The following is a 23,600-nucleotide window of genomic DNA, read 5'->3' as shown; positions in this document are numbered from 1 at the left end:
TTCCAGACCCTGACATAGATTTTCATAGATTCCTTCTTCAGTATCTCCCATATGATATTTATAATGCACGTTTTTATTGCCTGCGTGCAGTTCCTTACACTTTTTTCTCTATTAAATGTCATTTGCAAGGTGTCTGCCCAGTTCTGAATCTTGTCTAGATCATTTTGAAGGACCTTTGCTGCTGCAACAATGTTTGCCACTCCTCCTATTTTTGTGTCATTTTCAAATTTAACAAGCTTGGTTACTATACTAGAATCTAAGTGTCACCTTCCAGGGAGAGTGTTGGGTAGACTTGAATTAAATAATTGTTTTTTTGTCCCCTTTTCTTTGTGCTGTTCCCTCGTTTTCGCTATTAGCCCGCAGAAGTGATCTGTAAAATTTCCTTTTTTTTTAAGAAAACAGCCTTGATCATTGGCATATTAAGGGAGCATTCTCGAAATATGCAGTGACTAGTCATTTTTACAGTTTAACCAACAAAAGGAGAAAAAGCTGAAATGTTTGGGGATACCCACATACTGTAAGGGGCTTTATACATTAAAAATGGGGCTTGTAGGGTAGATCCAAAAAAAACCTTTTATATATTTACAAAATACCTTTATAGAATTGCAAAATACGTTGGTTAAAACTATAAATGAGTCAATCAGTGAACTGGTCACTAACCAGTATTTGCATTTCATGTTGATATTTGGTTTGTAACTTGTATTTATTTGACCAATTGAAAATTATCATTTTCACAGGCTGGATTTACTTCCGTTTTATGCTCGCCTTGTTGCTACATTGCATCCTTGCATGTCTGATGTTGCAGAGGACCTTTGCTCTATGCTAAAAGGAGACTTCAGATTTCATGTGAGTATTTAATCTTTTTTCCATCCAAATTATTTCCAACCCACACATACAGTGCCTATAGAAAGTGTACACCCCCTTGAACTTTTTCACTTTTTGTTGCGTCAGTGTCTCGGTTTCATGCATTTAAATTTTTTTCCACTTATCTACAAACCATACTTCACACTGTTAAGGGGAAAAAAAGTTTTTATTTAGAAAAAAATTATATAGTCTCCACCCCCCTAAGTTAATGCTTGGTGGAAGCACCTTTGGCAGCAATTACAGCTGTGAATCTGTTGGGATAGGTCTTTGCACACCTAGATTTGGCAGTATTTGACCATTCTTCTTTACAAAACTGTTCAAGCTCTGTCAAGTTCCTTGGGGAGCATTGATGGACAACAGTCTTCAAGTCATGCCACAAATTTTCCATTGGATTTAGGTCGGGTTCCTGACTGGGCCACTCAAGGATATTAACCTTTTTGTTCCTTAGCCACTCCAGTGTAGCTTTGGCTGTGTGCTTTCAGTCATAGTCATGCTGAAAGGTGAACTTCCATCCCAGTTTCAGCTTTCTTACAGAGGACAGCAGGTTTTCCTCACTCCGTTCATTTTCTCTTCTATCCTGATAAGTGCCCCAGTCCCTGCCGATGAGAAACATCCCCGTAACATGATGCTGCCACCACCATGCTTCACAGTAGGGATGGTGTTCTATGGGTGATGCACTATGTTGGGTTTGCGCCAAACATAACGCTTTGCATTTAGGCCAGAAAGTTCCATTTTAGTTTTGTCAGACCACAAAACTTTATTTCACATGGCTACAGAATCTCCCGAGTGTTTTTTTGCATACTTCAATAGGGATACTAGGGGGTCTTTCGTGAGTAACGGCTTCCTTCTTGCCACCCTACCATGCAGGCCAGATTTGTGGAGTGCTTGGGATATTGTTGTCACATGCACACTTTGACCAGTCTTGGCCATAAAAGCCTGTAGCTCTTGCAAAGTTTCCATTGGCCACTTGGTAGCCTCTCTGATCAGTCTCCTTCTTGCTCGGTCATCCAGTTTGAAGGGACAGCCTGATTTGGAAAAATACCATATTGTAGTGGAGTTCTATTTTTGTTTTTCTCTTTTTATTTAAGGTACGGAAGAAGGACCAGATCAATATTGAAACAAAAAACAAGACTGTAAGATTTATAGGAGAGCTGACAAAGTTCAAGATGTTTTCTAAATCTGACACTCTTCACTGTTTAAAGGTTGGTGGCTTAATTTACTTTTTTCAACAAATGTTTAGGTATTAGTTTGTGGTACAGTGCTTGAAAAGTGAAACCTTTCACGTCAGTAGGATCATAGAAACCATTTCAGGTACATATTTGGTTTTATAAACATGTATACAGAATGTGTTGGTGACCCATGAAATTGAAATCTGTATATTAATTGTTTCGATGTGTTGTACGTATCTTTCTCAAGGGAGCTTGTGTTTTTAAATCAAAACATTGGATAGGTATAACATAGGTCTTTGACGGCATGACAACTACTTGTTGTTTATATTCAAATCCATGATTTATTCATACTTGAGGTAAGGGTGTTCTGTATATTATGACATCATTTTAAATGGTATCTTTAAATCTATATTAATTCTAATTGACTATTTTTTTTGAACAAATGTTTTTTTTTTATTTATTTATTTATTTATTTAATGGGAAAATGTAACATTACTTTATATATATATATATATCATGCAATGCTGGCTCTGAGGATCAGCCTTGATTTGGCTCCCCAGCACATCAGCATGCACAACTTTTTAATTAATTTTATTTAATTATTTTTAAGTTTTATACAGTTTATTGGAATTAATTAGTTCATTCTTTTCTGTTGAGTCCCGCTGGTATAATTGTGTTCAGTCTGTTTATCCATTTACTTTCTTTTATTCTTCTATATGTCGCATTGTCTAATTTTAGCTGTTCTAATACTACAAACGTTACATCATTTCATGTCTTGAGTGGTGAAGTGCTGTACTATTGGTTCAGTTCATTTTTTATTTCTAATTAATGAAAGGTGGTTCTGAATTCTTTAATATAAAGCTGTTCAGGTCTGTCCAACATTTTTTATTTCATCACATTTTTTACAGGCTGTTTCATAAACATATGTATATGTGTGTGTGTGTGTGTGTGTGTATGTATATATATATATATATATATATATATATATATATATATATATTATATATATGGTATACAGTGCCTATAGAAAGTCTACACCCCCTTGAACTTTTTTTATCACATTTTGTTGTGTCAGTGCCTCAGAGTTTCATGCATTTAAATGAGGATTTTTTTTCACTTATCTACACACCGTACTCCACACTGTTAAGGGGGGAAAAGCTTTTTATTGAGAAACATTATTTATTAAAAATACAAAACTGAAAGATCAAAATTCGAGAAGTGTCCCCCCGCCCCCCGAGTTAATACTTGGTGGAAGCACCTTTGGCAGCAATTAGAGCTGTGAGTCTGTTGAGATAGGTCTCTACCAACTTTGCACATCTAAATTTGGCAATATTTGACCATTCTTCTTTACAAAACTGTTCAAGATCTATCAAGTTCCTTGGGGAGCATTGATGGACAACAGTCTTCAAGTCATGCCACAAATTTTCAGTTGGATTTAGGTTGGGGCTCTGACTGGGCCACTCAAGGATATTTACCTTTTTGTTCCTTAGCCACTCCAGTGTAGTTTTACCTGTGTGCTTTAGGTTGTTGTCATGCTGAAAGGAGAATTTACGTCCCTGTTTCAGCTTTCTTGCAGAGGGCATCAGGTTTTCCCTCAAGGACTTCTCTGTACTTTGCTCCATTAATTTTCCCTTTTATCCCTTTTAAGTGACCCAGACCCGGCTGATGAGAAACATCCCCATAACATGATGCTGCCACCACCATGCTTCACAGTCGGGATGGTGTTCTTTGGGTGATGCGCTGTGTTGGGTTTGCGCCAAACATAATGCTTTGCATTTAGGCCAAAAAGTTCCATTTTAGTTTTGTCAGACCACAAAACTTTATGCCACATGGCTACAGAATCTCCTGAGTGTTTTTTTGCGTACTTTAAACGGGATTCAAGGTGGGCTTTCCTGAGTAATGGCTTCCTTCTTGTCACCTTACCATACAGGCCAGATTTGTGGAGTGCTTGGGTTATTGTTGTCACATGCACATTTTGACCAGTCTTGGCCATAAAATCCTGTAGCTCTTGCAAAGTTGCCATTGGCCTCTTGGTAGCCTCTCTGATCAGTCTCCTTCTTGCTCTGTCATCCAGTTTGGATGCCATACACCTTCCACTTCTTAATAATCGTCTTGGCCATGCTCCAAGAGATATTCAAGGACTTTGATATTTTTATACTCATCCCCTGATCTGTGCCTTTCAACAACTTTGTCCCAGAGTTCTTTTGAAAGCGCTTTGGTGCTCATGGTTGAGTCTTTACTTTGAAATGCACTACCCAGCAGAAGGAACCTACAGAACTTGCTGAATTTATCCTGAAATCATGTGAATCACTACAGTTTAACACAGGTGGAGGCCACTTAACTTGGTGTGTGATTTTGAAGGCGATTGGTTACACCTGAGCTAATTTAGGATTGCTATTACAAGGGGGGTGGACACTTGTCCAACCAAGCTATTTCAGTTTTTATTTTTAATTAATTTTCTACAAAGTTCTAGAATATTTTTTTTCACTTGGAAGTTGTGGGGTAGGATGTCTATGCATTTTAATTCCAGGCTATAAGGCAACAAAAGGTGAACATTTTGAAAGGGAGTGTAGACTTTCTAGAGGCACTGTGTGTGTGTATATATATATATGTGTGTGTGTGTGTGTGTGTGTGTGTGTGTGTGTGTGTGTGTGTGTGTGTGTGTGTGTGTGTATATATATATATATATATATATATATATACAGCTCTGGAAAAAATTAAGAGACCACTGCAAAATTATCAGTTTCTCTGGTTTTACTATTTATAGGTATGTGTTTGGGTAAAATGAACATTTTTGTTTTATTCTATAAACTACTGACAACATTTCTCCCAAATTCCAAATAAAAATATTGTCATTTAGAGCATTTATTTGCAGAAAATGACAACTGGTCAAAATAACAAAAAAGATGCAGTGTTGTCAGACCTCAAATAATGCAAAGAAAATAAGTTCAGATTCATTTTTAAACAACACAATACTAATGTTTTAACTTAGGAAGAGTTCAGAAATCAATATTTGGTGGAATAATCCTGATTTTCAAGCACAGCTTTCATGCGTCTTGGCATGCTCTCCACCAGTCTTTCACATTGATGTTGGGTGACTTTATGCCACTCCTTTCTGCAAATAAATGCTCTAAATGACAATATTTTGTGTATTTATATAATATAATTATGTGTATATATATATATTTAAATGAGTATAATGCTGCACTTAAATGCAGACTTTCTCAAATGCAGTTCATGTCAGAAGTTATGAACTGTATTAACATTTTGATGCCCCTGTACATATTGATTCCCATCATGGGATAGAAATAGGCCAGTTTGAGTAGCAGAGGTTCATTTAGCATTAGTCGACAAGAGGTCAACTATTATAATGTAATTGATTACAAAACTGATTTGTGACACATTAATTGGTTGTAATTTGAGTGAGTAGTTGAATCCTCCAGAACAAGTTATATCTAAACACTGTCAAAATTTGGCAATGGGATGCATGTGTAGTATCTGTCCTGAATTCAGATTAAGTAAAGAGCTTGGAAAGTTTATATAGTTATTTGAGACCTGAACATATCTTAACATTTATTGGTATTTTGACTCACTCTAGCAAATATTCATGACAGGAAGAGTAAAGAGTATGTATTTAATGGAAATTCATCATGCTCATAAATGGCTAATTTGTACCAAAGAGAGATGAGGCCGAGCACTCACGTCCTCCAAAACGAGTCAGCTGTTTAGGCGTCAGCCGTCCACTCTTTTTAGCTCTGCAAGCCAGCTGCATAGCCATATTCAGAACTTACAGCGTCGGAGGACCACACAGTTCTGAATTGCGTACAGGCTGGCCTGCAGGCACCCGGCCAGCCACGGGGGTCGCTGGTGTGCGGTGAGCCAAGGACTCCCCAACCAAGCTAACCGCTACCCCGCATGGGCAGCGCTTGGCCAATTGTGCGCCGCCCCCTGGGAACTCCTGTCCATGGTCGTCTGTGGCATAGCATGGATTCGAACCGGCGATCTCCAAGCTGTAGGTTGCAAATTGTATTTTTTTGTTCAGCCATTTATCAATCATTTTTTTGTTACCATCTTGCTGAGGATTTGTTGAAAACAAACAAAAATACCTTTATTCTCAATGCTATTTTTACACAGATGCTACTATCTGACTTCTCTCATCACCACATTGAAATGGCCTGTACACTTCTGGAGACATCTGGCCGATTTCTCTTCAGGACACCAGAATCCCACTTGAGGACCAGTGTCCTTTTGGTAAGCTAGATGCTTAGATTCATGTAATGTGTATTGAATTGCATTTTGTAAAATATAACCTTATGTATCAAATGTTAAATCCAAAATTTGCTTTTTGACCCCTGCAGTGGATAAACAGTAAAGATCTAGAAAATAATTAAAAGCTTAATTTCTGCCACAGTATTAAAGAAAAAATAGAAAATAAAAAACAACTGTACATTTATTATTTAAAAAAACAAAAAACAAGAACACATTTATGGATTACCAGTTTCTGTAAAAGCTTTTTTTTCTTTTTTCTTTTTTTTATTTTAATATGTTCTTGTTCTTCGGGTAAGTCCTCTTACTTTCAAGGACAACACAGCAAATCATTTATATTTATTTCCAAAAATGATTAAACACACTGTCAGCAGTTACATACAGGCCTCTGATAAAGTAACACATTGGACACAAATTCAGAAGGCGGGAGAATACCTTCTGGGCATGAATCTAAATCCAATGGCAGATAATATTTCAAATATTAAACATTTGTTTGTCTGTCAGTAGAAGTTGATTTTTAATTAGAAGACCTGAAAACTATTGGAAATCGGTTCTTTAGTTTCTGGTGAAAATTGGTTCAAATTATGCAATAGGTCGTTTATAGTCAAATACATAATAACAGAAGGAAATTAACTTTTTAATGTAAGAATGTAATCTAACCACCAATTGGGGTTTATTAGTTTTCATTCTGACAAGGAAACATTTTCTTTTGAGCAGACAAATAAAGGGGTCATTTTCTAATGTATTACTTGTCAGTAACAGATGAATTCATAAATGGCAACTATCGTGGTTTCTAAGTTTCTTAATTTGTCACATCTATTGGGTTATTTCCATTTGGAACATTTTGATGAATGTTTCAATGAGCAGTTATCAGTGTCATCATGTAACAGGTAGTCGTCAGAAACTTGTGGTCCATGTTGTCATTTATTTATTCTTTTACCTATTCAGAATGACAATATTTAACATGGGTGTATGTTCTGTTTCTATAGCTGGAAGGCTCTATTGTCTGTTTGGAATTTTGGATTTAAATGAAGGCTTTTAAAGGTCTAAAAAAGCTGCATTGTTTGAGACAATGAAGCCCTTTTTCTAAGTACCCCAAGTGCAAATAGAAAAACCTCCTTCAAGGACATAAAAGTCAGAGAAACATATGATCTATAAAATGTATACTTTGTATGTTTTATTTGTTACCACAGAATAGGTTTCTGATGCTAGCAGTTTGTTTCCATTAACCTAATGCAGAACCTCTTTAGATAGAACCCAACAATAGCCCCCTGTCATGCTATTGGATTGCAATTCCAAATGTTGTGTTTTTGTCAGCTATTTCTTTGAATCTTTTCAAATACATATTTTATTCCATCTTTGGTTTGGTTGATACCCAAATAATTGTTTTGACAGATTTCTCTTCCTCCCATTATTTGTTTGGGGCAATACGATTCCTTTATCAAAGATAATGATTGTATGTTCTGGCTTTCTGCCCTTCTGTTATAAAAATATTGAAATAGAAGCACAGTATCAGGTCAGAAACTGCCAGTTACATAGCTAGATGTTCACAGAACCAAGACACTAATTACATTTTTCTGTTTGTGCAGGAACAAATGATGCGGAAGAAACAAGCCATGCACTTAGATGCCCGCTATGTCACCATGGTAGAGAATGCATATTATTATTGTAACCCACCACCAGTTGAAAAAACTGTGAGGAAAAAGCGACCACCACTTCAAGAGTATATTCGCAAACTCCTTTACAAGGACCTGTCCAAAGTCACCACAGAAAAGGTAAAAACATTACAAAAGATATAAGTGGATGTATTGCCGTAAGTAATCAGGCTGTCTTTGTTTGCCAGATAATCCATTTAGATAAAAGTCCAGTCCTATACAGGTATGCACTGGGGTATCTTGAGAAAAAGGGCTCAGCTTGTTCATAGTGTTGAACACAGATACAAGAATATAAACTTATATTATGACATCTGCTTTAATCTAGGCTGTCTTTGCTTTAACTGGCTAATCAAATATAGCTAGAATTGTCATCTATTTTATATACAGGCTGGGGGGGGAATAAAAAAACAAATAATAATTCACTAGATGACAGACAAAAGTGAAAAATAGTTTTTGGTCTCACAGGTCGGACCTATCATATTTCACATACTGCAATTTCAGTCTCAAACACTCCTAATCACCATATTGACCTCAAGGTTCTAATAATTAAACCTGTCAGCTAAGTAGGATCTGGAGTATCATTAATAAACAAGCGCTGAGGACCAGACAAAGGAAATTAGTCAAATGTTTATCTTTTCTTGATTTTAGGTGCTACGACAGATGAGAAAATTGCCCTGGCAGGAACCAGAGGCAAAAAATTATTTAATCTGTTGTATGGTTAACATCTGGAATTTAAAGTACAACAGTATCCACTGTGTAGCGAACCTGCTAGCAGGGCTGGTGGCATATCAGGAGGATGTGGGCATCCATGTGGTGGATGGGGTGCTTGAGGACATCAGACTGGGAATGGAGGTGAACTTGTTTTATATATTGTTCTGTTCTCCTGAGGGGAAGAAAAAAAGATGTACTGCTTATTTGTCGTGTACCTTGGTGGTTTATTAAGTATATCATAATAGGGTCCATTATAGAACAAATAATCATAATTTCCTAAATTTTTTTTGCTGGAAGTAATAAGTGTGTGGTCTTGCGTGGTAAGTAATTATTGATATTCTTCAGAGTGGTTACAGCAGACAGATGGGGCTTTTTCATAGAGAAGCAGAATCGCAAGCCCTTTTGTACACTTAAAAATAGCCTGTAATCTTTAGTACAGGTTTGACTGTATTTTCTTTTTTATGCAGAATGTAAAATCATACTGTTTTTGTTTTTTTTGCAGGTTAACCAGCCCAAGTTCAATCAAAGACGAATCAGCAGTGCTAAATTTTTGGGGGAATTGTACAACTATAGAATGGTAGAATCAGCAGTGATCTTCCGGACGTTGTATTCCTTTATTTCATTTGGTGTAAGTCCTGATGGAACTGCCAGTCCACTAGATCCTCCAGAGCATCTGTTCCGAATCCGTTTGGTTTGTACTGTTCTGGATACATGTGGACAATACTTTGACAGAGGATCAAGCAAAAGAAAACTTGACTGTTTTCTTATCTACTTCCAGGTATGCAAGTAAAATAATGTGATATATTCTTAATTGTGTACAACAGTAATCTTTTAAGATTAAAATGGATGTAGATTTTGATGATATACATATTTACTATATCTTTGAAAGTAGAGGAGAAACTTGTTGCTTTTTCCCCGAATCCTACTGTACTTCTAAATGGTGTAGAATGGTCAAGAGTTGGCCTCTTAATACATGCAAATACACAGAGTACCCCAAAACCAGATGGAACTGAGATAGATACTAGAGGGTTATCATCCTGTTTAATTTATGATTGACGATGATGATGATGATGATGATGGAGGTTTTTTTTTGGACTGTTGGATTTGTGTTTTTGTTTTAGCGTTATATCTGGTGGAAGAAGAGTTTAGATATCTGGACCGAAGGCCATCCATTCCCTATTGATATTGATTACATGCTCAGTGATACCTTAGAGCTGCTGCGACCAAAGATGAAACTGTGTTGCTCTCTGGAAGAGGCTGTTCGGCAAGTGACTGTCTTGGAGCGTGAGTTCCTGGTTAAACTAGGTGAGCACATTCCAGTAGTTTTACAATTCATATAATTGGTGCCCAATGAAAGTGTTACTGAACACCCTTTAGTGTTTACAACAAACACAAAAAAAGTTAAAAAATGTCAATTCTATTATCCTAGGTCTTGTTTTGCTTATTGATGTTAGATGCTTGATGTTCTGAAAAAAAGTTAAATCTGAAAAATATATATTGAGTATTGAAAAAACAGAATATTTCTACCAGAGGGAATATCTCTTCTTGGAATTCTTGCAGGTCTCATGGTGCTGGTCTGTAACAATATATTTACATGAGAAGTGGGCAATGACAGGTTCAACTCAATTCAGGCATGTTTCACTACATTGTGCACTCACAGCTCACTTGAAGGGTTAAGTTAATGTACTGTACAGAGAAGTTCTAGAAACCTTGTTAAGGTATTTTTCCAGCTAAAAAGGTATGTGTCTTGTTGTTTCATCTGATGTTTTTCTTCCTTTTCTTCTGAATAATTGTTTAGCCTACAATGGGATCTTTTATTTATTTTGGTTTTGCATTGTGAAGGTCAAACATTCTTCAGGTGTGGTGATTTCTTGCTTTTTATTTGTTTCTTTTCAGGTCTCTCTCTCTATTTCTCTCTCTCATATATATAGTTTTTTTAAAACTTTTTTTGTAGCATGATCTGTCTTTTCTCTTTTATGTAGCTTTTATAATTATTACAATCACCAAGGATCAGACTTTTCTGACTGAGAGATCAGATTCAAACTCTTAAGTTGTATCAGTGCATGTATTTATTTACTTTATCAAATGTCCTGAGCAATAATAGAGATGATTTACTGAAATAAAAAGGCGGTATATTAATATTTACAAATAGACAAGTACATTCAAGTATTATTCAAGTTTAAGATCTGTTTTCAGTGAAAAGTCATAAACAAGGCATAACTATTTGCATGCCACTACTATTCTTTAAAGGTTAGTACACAGTGTCCTCTTTAAAATAAAGTACAAAGGATAATTCTGCTTTTTGTCAGAAGTTCACTCCACCTGTTTTCAGCCTTACAATAAGTGTAGTTGAAATTTAGCTTTCTGTGTATGCTTTTCCTTAGCACTGGCCTCCCCAGAAAAGCATTCCCTTGGCTAATTAGGATTTCAGTTGGGGTTTGCTCTTCTGTTTTGATGTGACAAACCATTCATCACTGAAGTTCACAGCTAACATATTTCCTTTTTTCAGAACTGAAATGTTGACATTGAATATTTCTTTTCTAAAAACTTATTTAGGGCTAGCTAATGACAAAGACTCAAAAGATTCGAGCGGTATTAGAGAAGGAGAAGCCATGGAAGAGGAAGATGAAGATGATGATGAGGAAGGTGGTGAGACTGAGGAGCAGTCTGGAAATGAGAGTGAAATGAATGAGCCTGAAGAAGAGGTATGGTTTGAGCAATGGCAAGACCCATTGAATGCTGTACTACTTTTTGCTTTCACCTTTCCAGAAACTCATTTTGAGGGTTAAATGAAGAACAAATAGCTTGTCTAGTCATTCTGCATAGGTTGATAATCTACAGTAAGCACCATAAACATTGAGACAGCATTGAACACAAGAAAATGTTATACATGTGTAAGATATTATATAGATGAAAACAATTAACGGCAAGCCAGTTCATAATACTTCCATGTAATATATTTAATTTTAGAAACTGTCCATTTTAGACTTTAAAAGCAAGAATAATTCTATAATTGTATTGTATATTAAGAAAAATAAATTAATATTATTTTACTGTTTTTATAATATTTTCAGATCCTAAACTGTATGATAACACTGTCTTTGGTGATTATGTATACTTATCTTTTTTAAATGAAAATACATAGTTTCAGGAGTGTGTACAGATATAGAACTTGTTGGAAGACCAATAACTTGCATATGCTTTGCAATGGTTTCATTAGGGCAATTGTAGGTTTGAGCTGTAAAGCTCTGGAATCAACATTACCAACTTGGGTCGATAAGACCAGTGGCATTTGTTTAATCTCTAGTCCAGCATTTAGTATTTTCAACTAGAAAGACTGAATCTAGCATGTAGACCAAAGCCAGTGATGTAATGCATCTGTGGTTCATGCAAATAAAGAGCCATAGCCTATTATAAAAATACAGTAAACACCCTTTGAGAGAATCTCAAAGCTTTATCTTTAAGGACATGAGGGATTCCATTGTGTATTTCTTATTTTGTATAAATACTGTAGCAGACTACAGTTTCAACATGTAACTATAGTAGTGTTCATGTAGCGTATTGTTTAAGGAAACAAACCCATAATTATTTCAAAACAAATAGAATCATTAAAAGCTGATTGTAAGAAAGTCACCAAACAGCATTTTAACAGCATTGATCAGTAGCAGGAAATCAGTTTTTAGAAGTCTGAAAGGTGCTTTCCGTGAGTGGCAATAATCAGATAAAATAAAAATAGTGTATGCAAATTTCAGATTAAAAACAAATGTCAGTTGATCAAAAATGGTGATTTACTGAGGATTTAGGGTTTTAATAAGCAGGATTAAAGCTAAATTGGGTCATTCCACACTGAAGGGATTACATTTTGTGATCTTCCCCAACTCACCATATTTTGATATTGCATATACCTGGAAATGTTTTAGGAAGAATCCCAAAATATTAGCTCTTAATTTATGGAAAGTTGTGGCCTATAATGGGGAGGTGCCCATGATGGATGAAAACGAGTACTGAAAAGGGGTAATGTTTGAAAAGTCAGATCTTCGAATTAGTCAAGATATCTTCTTGATGTGTGCTGCACACATAGAGCTACTCTTCAAGTTTAGTATTGTGTCAACTGGTGACAATATATGTTAATGTAAAGAGAAACGATTTAGAAAACAAAATGCAATGATGTCAATAAAAATGCCATATTGTACTTGCTTGAACTCCTGACCCCCCCTCCCATAGCTTTATGATATCATAAAAGCACAAGTGTGTATCTGCTATCCCTTGGATATCTATTAGAGTTAATATTTTGGGATTCTTCCTAAAACACTTCCAGGTACATTCATATGTGAAATAAGAATCTGAGACAGTGAGGTGGATCCATATGATGTGGAATGAGCCAATTATAACTCAGTTGTTTTGCTCATTCACTCTGAGCTAAGGAACATTTTCTTTATTTTCAACCTTGGAATGCTGCTAGAAACATTGCAGAGTGTACTGTAAATTACCCTTTTGCTTTTTACAGGAGGGATCGGAGAACGAGGAGGAAGAGGGTGAGAGAGAGGAGGAAGAGGAGGAGAACACTGACTACCTGACTGATTCTAATAAAGAAAACGAAACTGATGAAGAAAACAATGTAAGTACACATAAAATCTTGTTTAGAAATCGATCTATTTGAAAACATGAACCATATAGTCTCATCCAAACTATGAAAAATGTGTACAGTTTGTTCCAATTATTATGTTTGTTTTCTTAACTTTTTAAAAAAAAGTTATGATTTGTCCAGATTACAATATTGATTTTTGTGATATTAGTTTCTTGATTTTATCCAATTTTAAAACCCCAAATCAATCAGCTTTACTTCACCACTCTGTTCAATATTTACTTCAGCTTTACTTCACAACTCTATTCAATAAGAGACACCCTACACCCTAAGTATTTACGTATGGTGAAATTAGTTATGAAGTCCACTTTAAAAAGCCTTTCAATATTAGGATTTTTTTTTTATTATTATTAAATATGACTGAACACCTGTTGACTATACTGTATTTTTTTAATTCTTATGTTTTTCAATCTGAAAGGAGGTAACGATAAAGGGTGGAGGTCTCAAACATGTTGCCTGTGCAGAGGATGAAGACTTCATCCAGGCCTTGGATAAGATGATGCTGGAGAACCTTCAGGTAATAATACTTAACATATGTTGCCAAGCAGCAGATATGCAAATAAACAGTTACATCTGTAAGAATGATATGGTAAAACTCCAATGGTATTTTGTTGCTATTATAACCACCACAGTTAATTTATTGAATTGTGAAATTAGTCTTTTATTAGTGTCTGTTTTATTTTCTTAATTCTCTGAACTTCCCCTGTGCTGGTAAATAGGTTTACCCTGGGAAATCAAATGCAGTTTCTGCCTCACCCACTTTATTGCTGAGGCCGTGAAATCTGAAACACTGACTCTGTTCAGTTTATATGGCTGTAGTAACTGCTACCCCTCTGAGGGGGGTTGAAGTATATAATGCTTGAATCAGATATTTATTCTCTGTAACAACTATACATACATATATATTTGTTCTCTTAGCAACGCAGTGGCGAGTCAGTAAAAGTACACCAGCTGGATGTAGCCATTCCTCTGCAGCTGAAGAGCCAGCTAAAGAAAGGACCCCCACCTACAGGAGGGGGGGAAGGAGACACTGAGATTGTAGACACCATGCAGTTTGTGATGTTAACGAGGAAGGGCAACAAGCAGCAGGTACAGTGTTATTAACTTTTTTTCTTTGTATTATTATTGTAGGAGGATACAGAACTTGAAAATTTAAATTATGCATTCACAATTACATTTGTACCTAGATCTTAACTTTCCATCCAATTGAGATGAACGGTGTCATGAATACCAGACCTGCTTTTTCATGGTACTGACTGATTTAGACTGTATTGAAAGCTTAGAAATGTGTTAAAATAAGTTATTCCACATTGTCAGGGGGCTATATGTGTGCTGGCACTTGTTCTGTATTATTGCAGTTATTTGCCACTGTAATTTTTATAATTGTATCAAATAATATTAAGTTCCACTCAGTTTCATCCAGATTATATTTTTTGTGAAGGACATCCAGGTGTCAGAAGAGCAGGCAGCTCATTTGTAAATATCACCTCATCCTTCAATAACATTTATATATTTAGAATTTGAATTGATATATATATATATATATATATATATATATATATATATATATATATATATATATATATATATATATATATATATATATATATATATATGTGTGTGTGTGTGTGTGTGTGTGTGTGTGTGTGTGTGTGAATTTTTGTTCATTAAATAGAAACTTGAGAAAATAACTGCCCTGAGAGATCCTAGAATACTAGGGAGTCTGAAACTGAAATCACTGAGTGAAGGAATTGCAAGACTTTTTTTTTTTTTTTTTTCCGTATAATGAAATGACACACACACAAAAAGAAAAATATTCCTCACGTTCTTTGGCCGTTTAGTTTAGGGCACTCGGTCAGTAGAATTTCCTGAACCACACCCATGCTAGATCTTAATCTTCTTTCCTTCTTTAGAACAGTGGGAGTGCTTGTATATATCCGAAATCCAAAATGCAGCCACATGTACGCCCTAACAAAGGGTGTCCTTTTATAAGCTTTTGCCTTTTTAAAAATAATATCTTAAGTACATTTTCGCATTGGCAACCCTTTCTAGTCCAAAAATGTACCTATTAAATAAATGTAAACTTAATTAAACATTTAAGAATGTTTAAATATTCGATTTCTAGGTAAGCTTGCAAACAAAAATTTAACCCTCTTTCCTTTTTACAGCGTTCAGTTTTTTAAAATAACCATGGGAAAAAAAATGTACTTAAATGAAGATAGGCCTCATATTGGCTGAAAAGAGCAAGTCATTTTTTATAGGGGATTAACATTTGTCCTCGGGTCGATGTAAAGCTAATGAGTCAAATGCTCTTATCTCTGTTGAAATTAATATTAAGTGACAGTTGATCATTGTTTATTTAAAGCTAATTAAATGCTTTTCGTGTGGGTTAAACAGAACTGGAGTGATTAGCAGAGTTTAAAAGAGAGAATTTGTATGTAAACATTTCTATTGTGTGCTTTTTATACAGGACCAGTACTGTGCACTCGACTTGTAAAAATATTGACTTTCAGTTTCCACAGACATCTTGATTTCTTTTACGGCCTATTAAATTGCAAGAAAACATACTGCAGTGGAATTTGTGGTTTTGGGATTGAAACCATGTCTTGTTCTAAAAGGTGTTTTAATGTTGCTGTAAAGGGAGTTGGCTTTTCCTGCACAAATAAGCAAAAAATAATAAGAAATGTGGAACTGTAAGCGCCAAAACTAAATTGAGAAAAAAAAAGAAAAAAAAACATTGGTCAGAGGGTTGAGGGTGCTTTCTCAGTTTGATCAATGGTACACGTAAGTAAGTAAACTACATAGGGCCAGATAGAAGAAGGCAAGCAGGATTGTTTCATATGAAAACAAGATTAACTGTCCAGAGAATGATGGATCACATTTTAGGGTTGATTGTGGCTCTTTCCTAACCATTATTTAGCTGGGTAAACATCTAGAGTACCATCTCTTGTTCTTTTTGAAGTATTTGTTAACATTCCCCTGATGTAAACTTTGCATTCAAATGATATCATTATGCAAGTACATAATTTGTGCCTGATGTCTGACTATTAAACTGTAATACATTTGCTTAAGACAGTTTCATAGCATCATCTGCTATCCTTTAAACCTCTTTTAAATTCAGTTTTAGTTTTAAGAGGCTGCTATCCTAAAACAAATTACCTCTAATGATGGTAAATGATGGGTTTTGGCACTTTACGTAGAGTTAGGATTAAGTAAGTGCAAGCACTTTTCATATTTTGTTATTTGGTACTTTTTAAAAGCTGTTATAAAGATAGCACTGCCCTGATTATATTTTATTCCTTGTGTTTTTCTTCTAAATAAACTGGTTATAAGTAACAAAAAATATTATTGTTTGTTTGATCAAGCATATTCAACTGTAACATATAACACAAATACAAGTTAATTAAAGTGTGTGCCACTGTGGTTCAGTACAGTTTTGGGTTCATGCCAAGTAGCTGTACATTTAAAGTCACTGACTTCTATTTTAGAGTAAGACTAACCAACTGTTTTTTTTTTGTTTGTTTAAATATCATGTTTTTATCATTTTGTTTTTTGTAATTAGGAATGCATGGTAGCATTTGTAACTAATTTATGAATAACACACTTCAGTCAGTCAGTCTGCCAGTCAAAGGCCCTCGGGGAAACTTTTTAGTGTTAGTAATCTGGAGAGTTATGAGAGCATGAAATTGTCTGTGGGTAACAGCTAATTGAACCATGTCTTCATTCTGGCTAATGAGAGATTCAATTATTTATGTGGTTGCTTATTACGAGTGATGTCCTTGACCGTTATTGGTAATCTGACACACAATTGTATTTAGCACTGTAATAGCTTCTTGGTCTGTGCTGTCACATTGCCCTTAGAAATATTTTAGCCTTGATTAATAAACAGCATGATGTTTTCAGTAAATGTGCGTTCAGTAATTAATTCAAACCTGTTTAAGACAACGTGTGGGGAGGGTGATGGGAAAACTACAAAAAGTTTCTCCATCTTAATGAAACAGTTTTCTAAATGAGAAATAGAATCCATGCAAGTTTTCTGTTATCCAGTGTTTTTGTTAATTTTTTTTTTGTTTTCTTTTTGCAGTTTAAGATCCTAAATGTTCCGTTGTCATCCCATCTTGCTGCCAACCACTTCAGTCAGCAGCAAGTGGAGCAGGAGGAGAGGATGCGCATGAAGAAACTCACCCTGGACATTAATGAACGGCAAGAGCAGGAGGATTATCAGGGTGACTATTCCATTGCACTTGTATTTGGGTAGCACCCCAGTCATGCAACAGGCATTCAAAATAGGATTTTCAAGGGAAGATTAGAAAAGGCTCACAATTATCTGGCTTATGATTTGCAGTTCCTTGTATAACCATACAGCTAAATGAAGTACATTTGATATGGGGCACTGGATGCAGTGGTTGTGCAGCAAAAATGCTTTGAAAAATGTACTTTTTAATGGTACAACATATCTTAAATTAACTATTGTCAAGTTCTGAGAAAGCTGAAACAGGACTGCTAAATACATGATACTTACCTAGAACTTGCAAACAATTGATTCCTCGTGGTCTTTTCTTTTTGTTTTTGATAATTTGAAAAGAGGTGTAATTTAACTGAATGGGAATGTAAACTGCCCTGGTATGTGACTGAGCAACACGTAAAGAGTTGCTATTGCCAGACTTTAATTGCAAGTTTAATTAACTATGACCCCCTTTAATAAGTTACTGTTTCAGTCTGTTTAGCTTCAAGGCAACATCAGAAAGAAGGAATGATTTTTCTTGCTGTGTTTTGATGATTTATTTTATTAGTTGGAATGGGGAGTCTTGGGTACAGATGTTGTTCAGCTGGGTAACGTCAGAAGGATAAGTGTAGGGGCAGTATGACATCACATGCAGATGTAGATTGTACAGAAAATTGGATGCATGCTTTTTTAAAGATTAACACAAATTGGAAGACAGACTAAACATGTTTGTCTGGATACACAATCCAGGGAAAGGTATAAAACAGCAAATCCTTGTTTTAGGTGTATATTTTTCTTTTACGTCATGCATATTTACTTTCAATAAAGACATTTAACAATTAGGTTTTTAAATATGATGTTTGCCGATTTGAATAAGTGGCTTTAACCATAGCCATACAATTGTAATGGGATTGACAACTTGACACACAAAACATCAATCACAGCCCATCAGGAACTTTTTCTTGGTATTCATGGCTTCAGTTTATGGATCCATTAAATGTTTTAAAAGTGAATTCTGTTGTTTGCAGAGATGTTGCAATCCCTAGCACAGCGCCCAGCCCCTGCTAACACAAACCGGGAAAGGAGGCCCCGTTACCAACATCCCAAAGGAGCGCCGAACGCCGATCTCATCTTCAAGACTGGAGGAAGGTAGGAGAACTTTTAAACTTGCTGTCATGATGAGAACATGTTGCTGTTATAGTAAGATTTAATTGATACCAACTGTAAACTGTTATCTTCCATTTCTACACTATTTACAGTATGCAACATTTACAGCATGGATCCACTATAATACACTACAAACTACAAAATCATATTTGCTGAGTAAAATATTTAAGTTCATTGAAATTTGGTAGTAAGCAGTCATTTTCACAATTTAGTATGCACAGAGTAAAAAAGAAAAAGGTGCTGTAACTGATTTATGTTTTCTTTTATTGTAAAAAAGTACATTAAGAAAGATGATTTACCTCTGTTTTTCAGGTACACATACAAGTGAACAGAGGCAACAGATGTTTTCATATGACCGTATTTTCTTAAGTGTTTTGAAATAAAAACAGGACTTTTTGAAATTGATTAAGGATTGTTTGTAAGCCTGGGTTGTGTAGAAATGTCTTCACCTTGTGTTCACTGCCTGTCTGGTGTCTGCAGAGTCCCTTCGTATGCCTAATCCAGGTACTGTTGCTCACTGTGCTGCAATACTGTTCATCATATTTAGTTTTTATACTGTTAAGAATTTCATCCAATAAACATTATAATGCCTCTACTTTTGCCTTAAATAGTGAGGCATATTGGTAGTGTAAATATAGTGCTGCACTAACAGGTTGATGGCATCATGAATGTCATCATGTTGATGGAGTTTGTAAAGAAAGAAACGTTATACATTGGTTGCACAGTTGAATGAAAAAAAGTATTTATTTACAGGTGTTGCATTTATGTGTAGTTGTCCTGTAAGCCACATTCCCTTCCCTTATTTCTTTTTACATGTACAATTACACACACAAAAAAAAAGAAAGCTGATCCATCAACATCAACAGTAGTGTAGGCAATAAAAGCTGCTTTACTGCCTAGTGTCAGATTCAGCATAAATTCAACAACAACAAAAAAAAAGTAACGTGCTCAGGGTATGTATGCACTCACTGCACACTGTTCTTTTCCCCTTTACATTCTTTGTAAGCATACTTTTCATGCTTTCTTTAAATAAATTGTATGTGAGCTTCTGAAAATTGTGTTTTGTATATTTTGAGTCTTTTCCAAAAAATATGGTGTTAATCCCTGTTTACAAAGCTAGTAGAACATACAAATAAAACAAAGGTACAGCAGTCCCTGTTTATCCGTATCAGAATATCTATGCTGAATAAACAGTTGACAAATATGGCAAAACTAAGGCATGGTAAGGAAGAAGCACAAGCAGACACACTCGGTGCCAGCATTGTACACAACTTTATCCCCTAAAAGCATCTTTACCCTCCCCATAGCCATGTGTTTAAGGTAGTGCTGTGCTCAATAGGGTTATATAGGATATAGTGTATAATTGCGTCAGCCATTTAACAAACATAAGTAACAATGTTTTGATTGGTGAGCTGTGTATTTACTTCCATGTCAAGAAAAGTTTATGTGAATAAAATACATTAACAGTGAAAAACCTATTACTGTGGCCATTTTTGTAAACAGTACAGTGTGAAGTTGCCAGACCAGTGGGAATTTAAAACTTTTTGTAGCCTGCAAAATACAAATAATTTTGTACTGGGTAAATATAATGTAAAGTTTACTTTAACTAGCTATAGTAATCAAGTGGTTTTCACTATATTTATAATGTCTGTTTTATTGTTGTTATTGTAGTTGTATTTTTAAATATAATTATTTTAATATGGAAATGGACCTCGTGTTTACAAATATATATATAAATATATCTATATAGAATATATATATATATATATATATTATATATATATATATATAATATATATTATCTAAAAAAAAAGAAATTTATTGTTGCATCAATCACGGTAACACGGTTGGTGTTTGCAACCATGGCTTTATTACATTCTATTTTTGATGTCCAACACGACTTGGTTTCAGTTGATTTTGGCTTGCTTGTTTCTCCCTCATAGTTTTGTTATTGAAGTCTGAAGCTTGTCATTTGAAAAAATTATTTCAGCATTTCTTTTCATGCAAAAACACAATTTAAAATGTATTATTATTATTAAGTAAGATCATTTTCAAGACCTCCAACTGTATCAGAAATGATTACGCTGCCAAAATAAAGTATTTGAAATATGACCACCTGTGATGGGCAAACAACTTTTTAATGTCTGTATTGATGAATGCATTATATACAAAAATGCAAAAAGCTTGTGGAAGATTGGAGATGGAAAGTGGTGCAGTATGTGGGAGGCGTAACTGCAGTGGCTAAGAAAAACAGGAAAACACAACACTGAATTAAACTGCTGCAGGATGAAATAAGGATTTAAAGAACGCACCAGACTGGGTTCTGTATTTGAAACAACATTTGGTTTAGTCACATTTCTAACCCTACGTGAAATATAAAAAGACAGCAAATCAGAAGGAGAGAAAGAAGATCTTCAGGAATACCATCGGTAGGATTTGGCAGATCTTGTGAAGTGCTGGCAAGAACTTGGAGATGCGATAGCTGGTGAAGCTGATTTCACACCTTAACCATATTTGTTTTGACTTGTTTTTCAGGAGACGCTGATAGAAGCAGCGAGTGTTGGTTCAGTTTACCCACTCTGTCTCTAATACTGTGGGTAATGACGTCCTCAATCACTTGAATGAGAACAGCAGACACATCTCACCATGGCTGGAGAGTGATCAGAACGGGGGGCTCCCTTTCGTCCAAGCTAGGGGTCATTCCTGCCAGACCAACAGCAGAATAAAGTGGCATCCTAAACAATTACACTTATCGCGAGAATGAGCACATTTGTCAGATAGCCCAATTATACCCGAGTAGCTGGACTGGAGGTAGAAGAGTAAAGGCGCGCAGAGGGATCATTTCTCGTGTCCAAGACGTTTCGAGTTAAACACACTGGTCTTTTGTTTTCAGAAATCTTTACAAATTAACATTATTCTGATACTAATGCTCCTGTAAGAGAAAAAACTGAGAAAAATACATTCACCAGAGAGGGAAAGTATACGTATACATGTAGGTAAGGGCTAACCAGCAGCTAATGAACTGTGCAAGTGAGTTAACAATGGTCTGTCAGCAGGTATGTTGATCAAAGGGAAAGCAGAAGCTAGGAAGCATTACCACGTTTTTTTTTTCCTCTGCTGCTTATGGCTATATCAAATTAGAATGATAGGTATATTGCAAGTGAAAGAAGGCTTCAAGTTGTTTGTGTTTAGAATTTGACTGACTTATTTGTGTGTACACTTTTAAAATAAGTGTGCTACACCCTGGGACAGAACTGTGATGTACACTTAAGTTACAAACTTTACAAACTGTGTAAAAATTTGGTCTCAAGGGAGAGAACCATCATGGTCCATCAACCAGCTAGTTGTAAAAATAATAAATAAATAAAAATTGTTTGTAATTAGATTAAATGGGTTCAATAAATCATCTACAGCTTTTTTCCCCTAGTTCCATTGAAATAAGTACAACTGCCATGCAAGCATTGAGAATACAACTCCAACTTTGTAAATTCTGTTGAAAAAATACATATTTTCATTTCATTTCATGTTAAAGTCTTTGCTTGTAGAAGTGTTGTTATTGTTTGTTTAATTCAAGAGCTGCATGGCTTTACTCATCAGCTGTAAACATTTGTGACCTGCCAATATTGTAGTAAACTGTTATGACAGAAATAGTCTTGTGTCATTCTTTTCGCTAAAGGAACTGCACTAAACTAAAATTAGTGTTCATTAACATAATTGTGAATGTAACAGAGTAGCAGTATGACCCTATCTGATTATAAAGACAAAGGCACGCTTCATAAATAATTGTATGCAGCTGTTTTGCCCTGTAAGGTATTTTTTATACCTGTGTCTGCTTAAAAATAATGTTGAACAAATATGACACGCCAGTAAAAGTAAAATAAAGCTGTTGATTTTTAAAAACATTTTTAAATGATCAATTCGAAACAGAGCTGTTTAATCATTGTAACATTGCCTTTTATAGTAGTTAGCATTGTAGTCTGAGCACAGTTAAGCTCACTTGTGTTGCAAAAGTACAAATCAATGTAAAGGTATATTCACATTCATGACATTGAGCAGAGCTTTTTCTACCAAGCATGCAGTTTTTAAGGATACCTGTGCAGCTCATTAAAAGTGTAGGTTAAAGTATCAAACCATGAATATTGAATATATGCTTGTTATTGGGAAAGGTCTGTGTCTAGTCCAACCCCCTAAACATATAGATTGAGAAAGATGAATAAAAATAATTTTTGTGCAGTGAAATCGTTTGAAAATATATTTGTATGTATTATTACCTGTGCCCTCCATTAGACAAATACAAATTCTAGGATCAATATTTCATATTTTAAGTGCACTTTTAACACAAAGGCCCAAATCAATATTTAAACTGAATTTTTGATAAAGACAAAATGTTAGTGGCTGAAAATGTCCCCCGTTCATTTGTTGTTTGCCTGTTTCCATCCAACAGCTGAACTTGTCATTAAGGATATAAATCTTAAATCCATATACCTTTTAGCCAATTTTGATCTTCTGCAATGTGGTGAGTTTACCGCCTTATGGTTACTTTCAATTCCAAATATTCATTTCCTTATGTTCTGTTAGTTTATTTATTTATTTATTATTATTATTTATTATTATTATTATTATTATTATTATTTTATTTTTATTTTAACTTAAAAGTCAATAATATGTTATATGAAAACAAGTGGAGTTCATCATCTTCAGTCTTGAGTCCGTTGGCTTAACCAATGCTTGGTACTCTTCACACAAAATGTGACACAAGTAATGTCTGCTAGGTTGTAAAGTGCCTTTCAGTGACCAGCAGTTTATGAACTGGCAAGTAGACAACCACAAATAAGGTCAGACTGCACTTTTGGAAATGTTTTGATTTTGTGAGAAAAAAAGGAATGACCAAGAAATTC

The 23,600-nt window shown here is 35.1% G+C and overlaps 1 protein-coding gene across 5 annotated transcripts in view; it reads left to right on the top strand.

Annotated features, from left to right (window-relative positions):
• Positions 1-22,575, top strand: part of LOC121318270 (regulator of nonsense transcripts 2-like) — a 34,536-nt gene extending 11,961 nt beyond the window's left edge. For 2 of the 5 annotated variants that reach the window (XM_041254770.1, XM_041254769.1), the window contains exons 9-22: positions 738-846; positions 1,953-2,066; positions 6,168-6,284; positions 7,889-8,074; positions 8,603-8,806; positions 9,168-9,443; positions 9,787-9,970; positions 11,222-11,370; positions 13,173-13,283; positions 13,729-13,827; positions 14,229-14,399; positions 17,395-17,536; positions 18,564-18,684; positions 19,015-19,757. In XM_041254770.1, coding sequence (XP_041110704.1) covers positions 738-846; positions 1,953-2,066; positions 6,168-6,284; positions 7,889-8,074; positions 8,603-8,806; positions 9,168-9,443; positions 9,787-9,970; positions 11,222-11,370; positions 13,173-13,283; positions 13,729-13,827; positions 14,229-14,399; positions 17,395-17,536; positions 18,564-18,684; positions 19,015-19,030 — 1,999 coding nt within the window. In that variant the 3' untranslated portion in view covers positions 19,031-19,757. The other 3 variants (XM_041254771.1, XM_041254772.1, XM_041254773.1) reach the window with 3 other exon arrangements.
• Positions 22,576-23,600: the final 1,025 nt, after the last annotated feature.

Source organism: Polyodon spathula, chromosome 7 (assembly GCF_017654505.1).
Source record: "Polyodon spathula isolate WHYD16114869_AA chromosome 7, ASM1765450v1, whole genome shotgun sequence".
Lineage (NCBI taxonomy): Eukaryota > Metazoa > Chordata > Actinopteri > Acipenseriformes > Polyodontidae > Polyodon > Polyodon spathula.
Note: the sequence above shows the minus strand (reverse complement) of the source record. Positions and strands in the feature narration are given on the sequence as shown.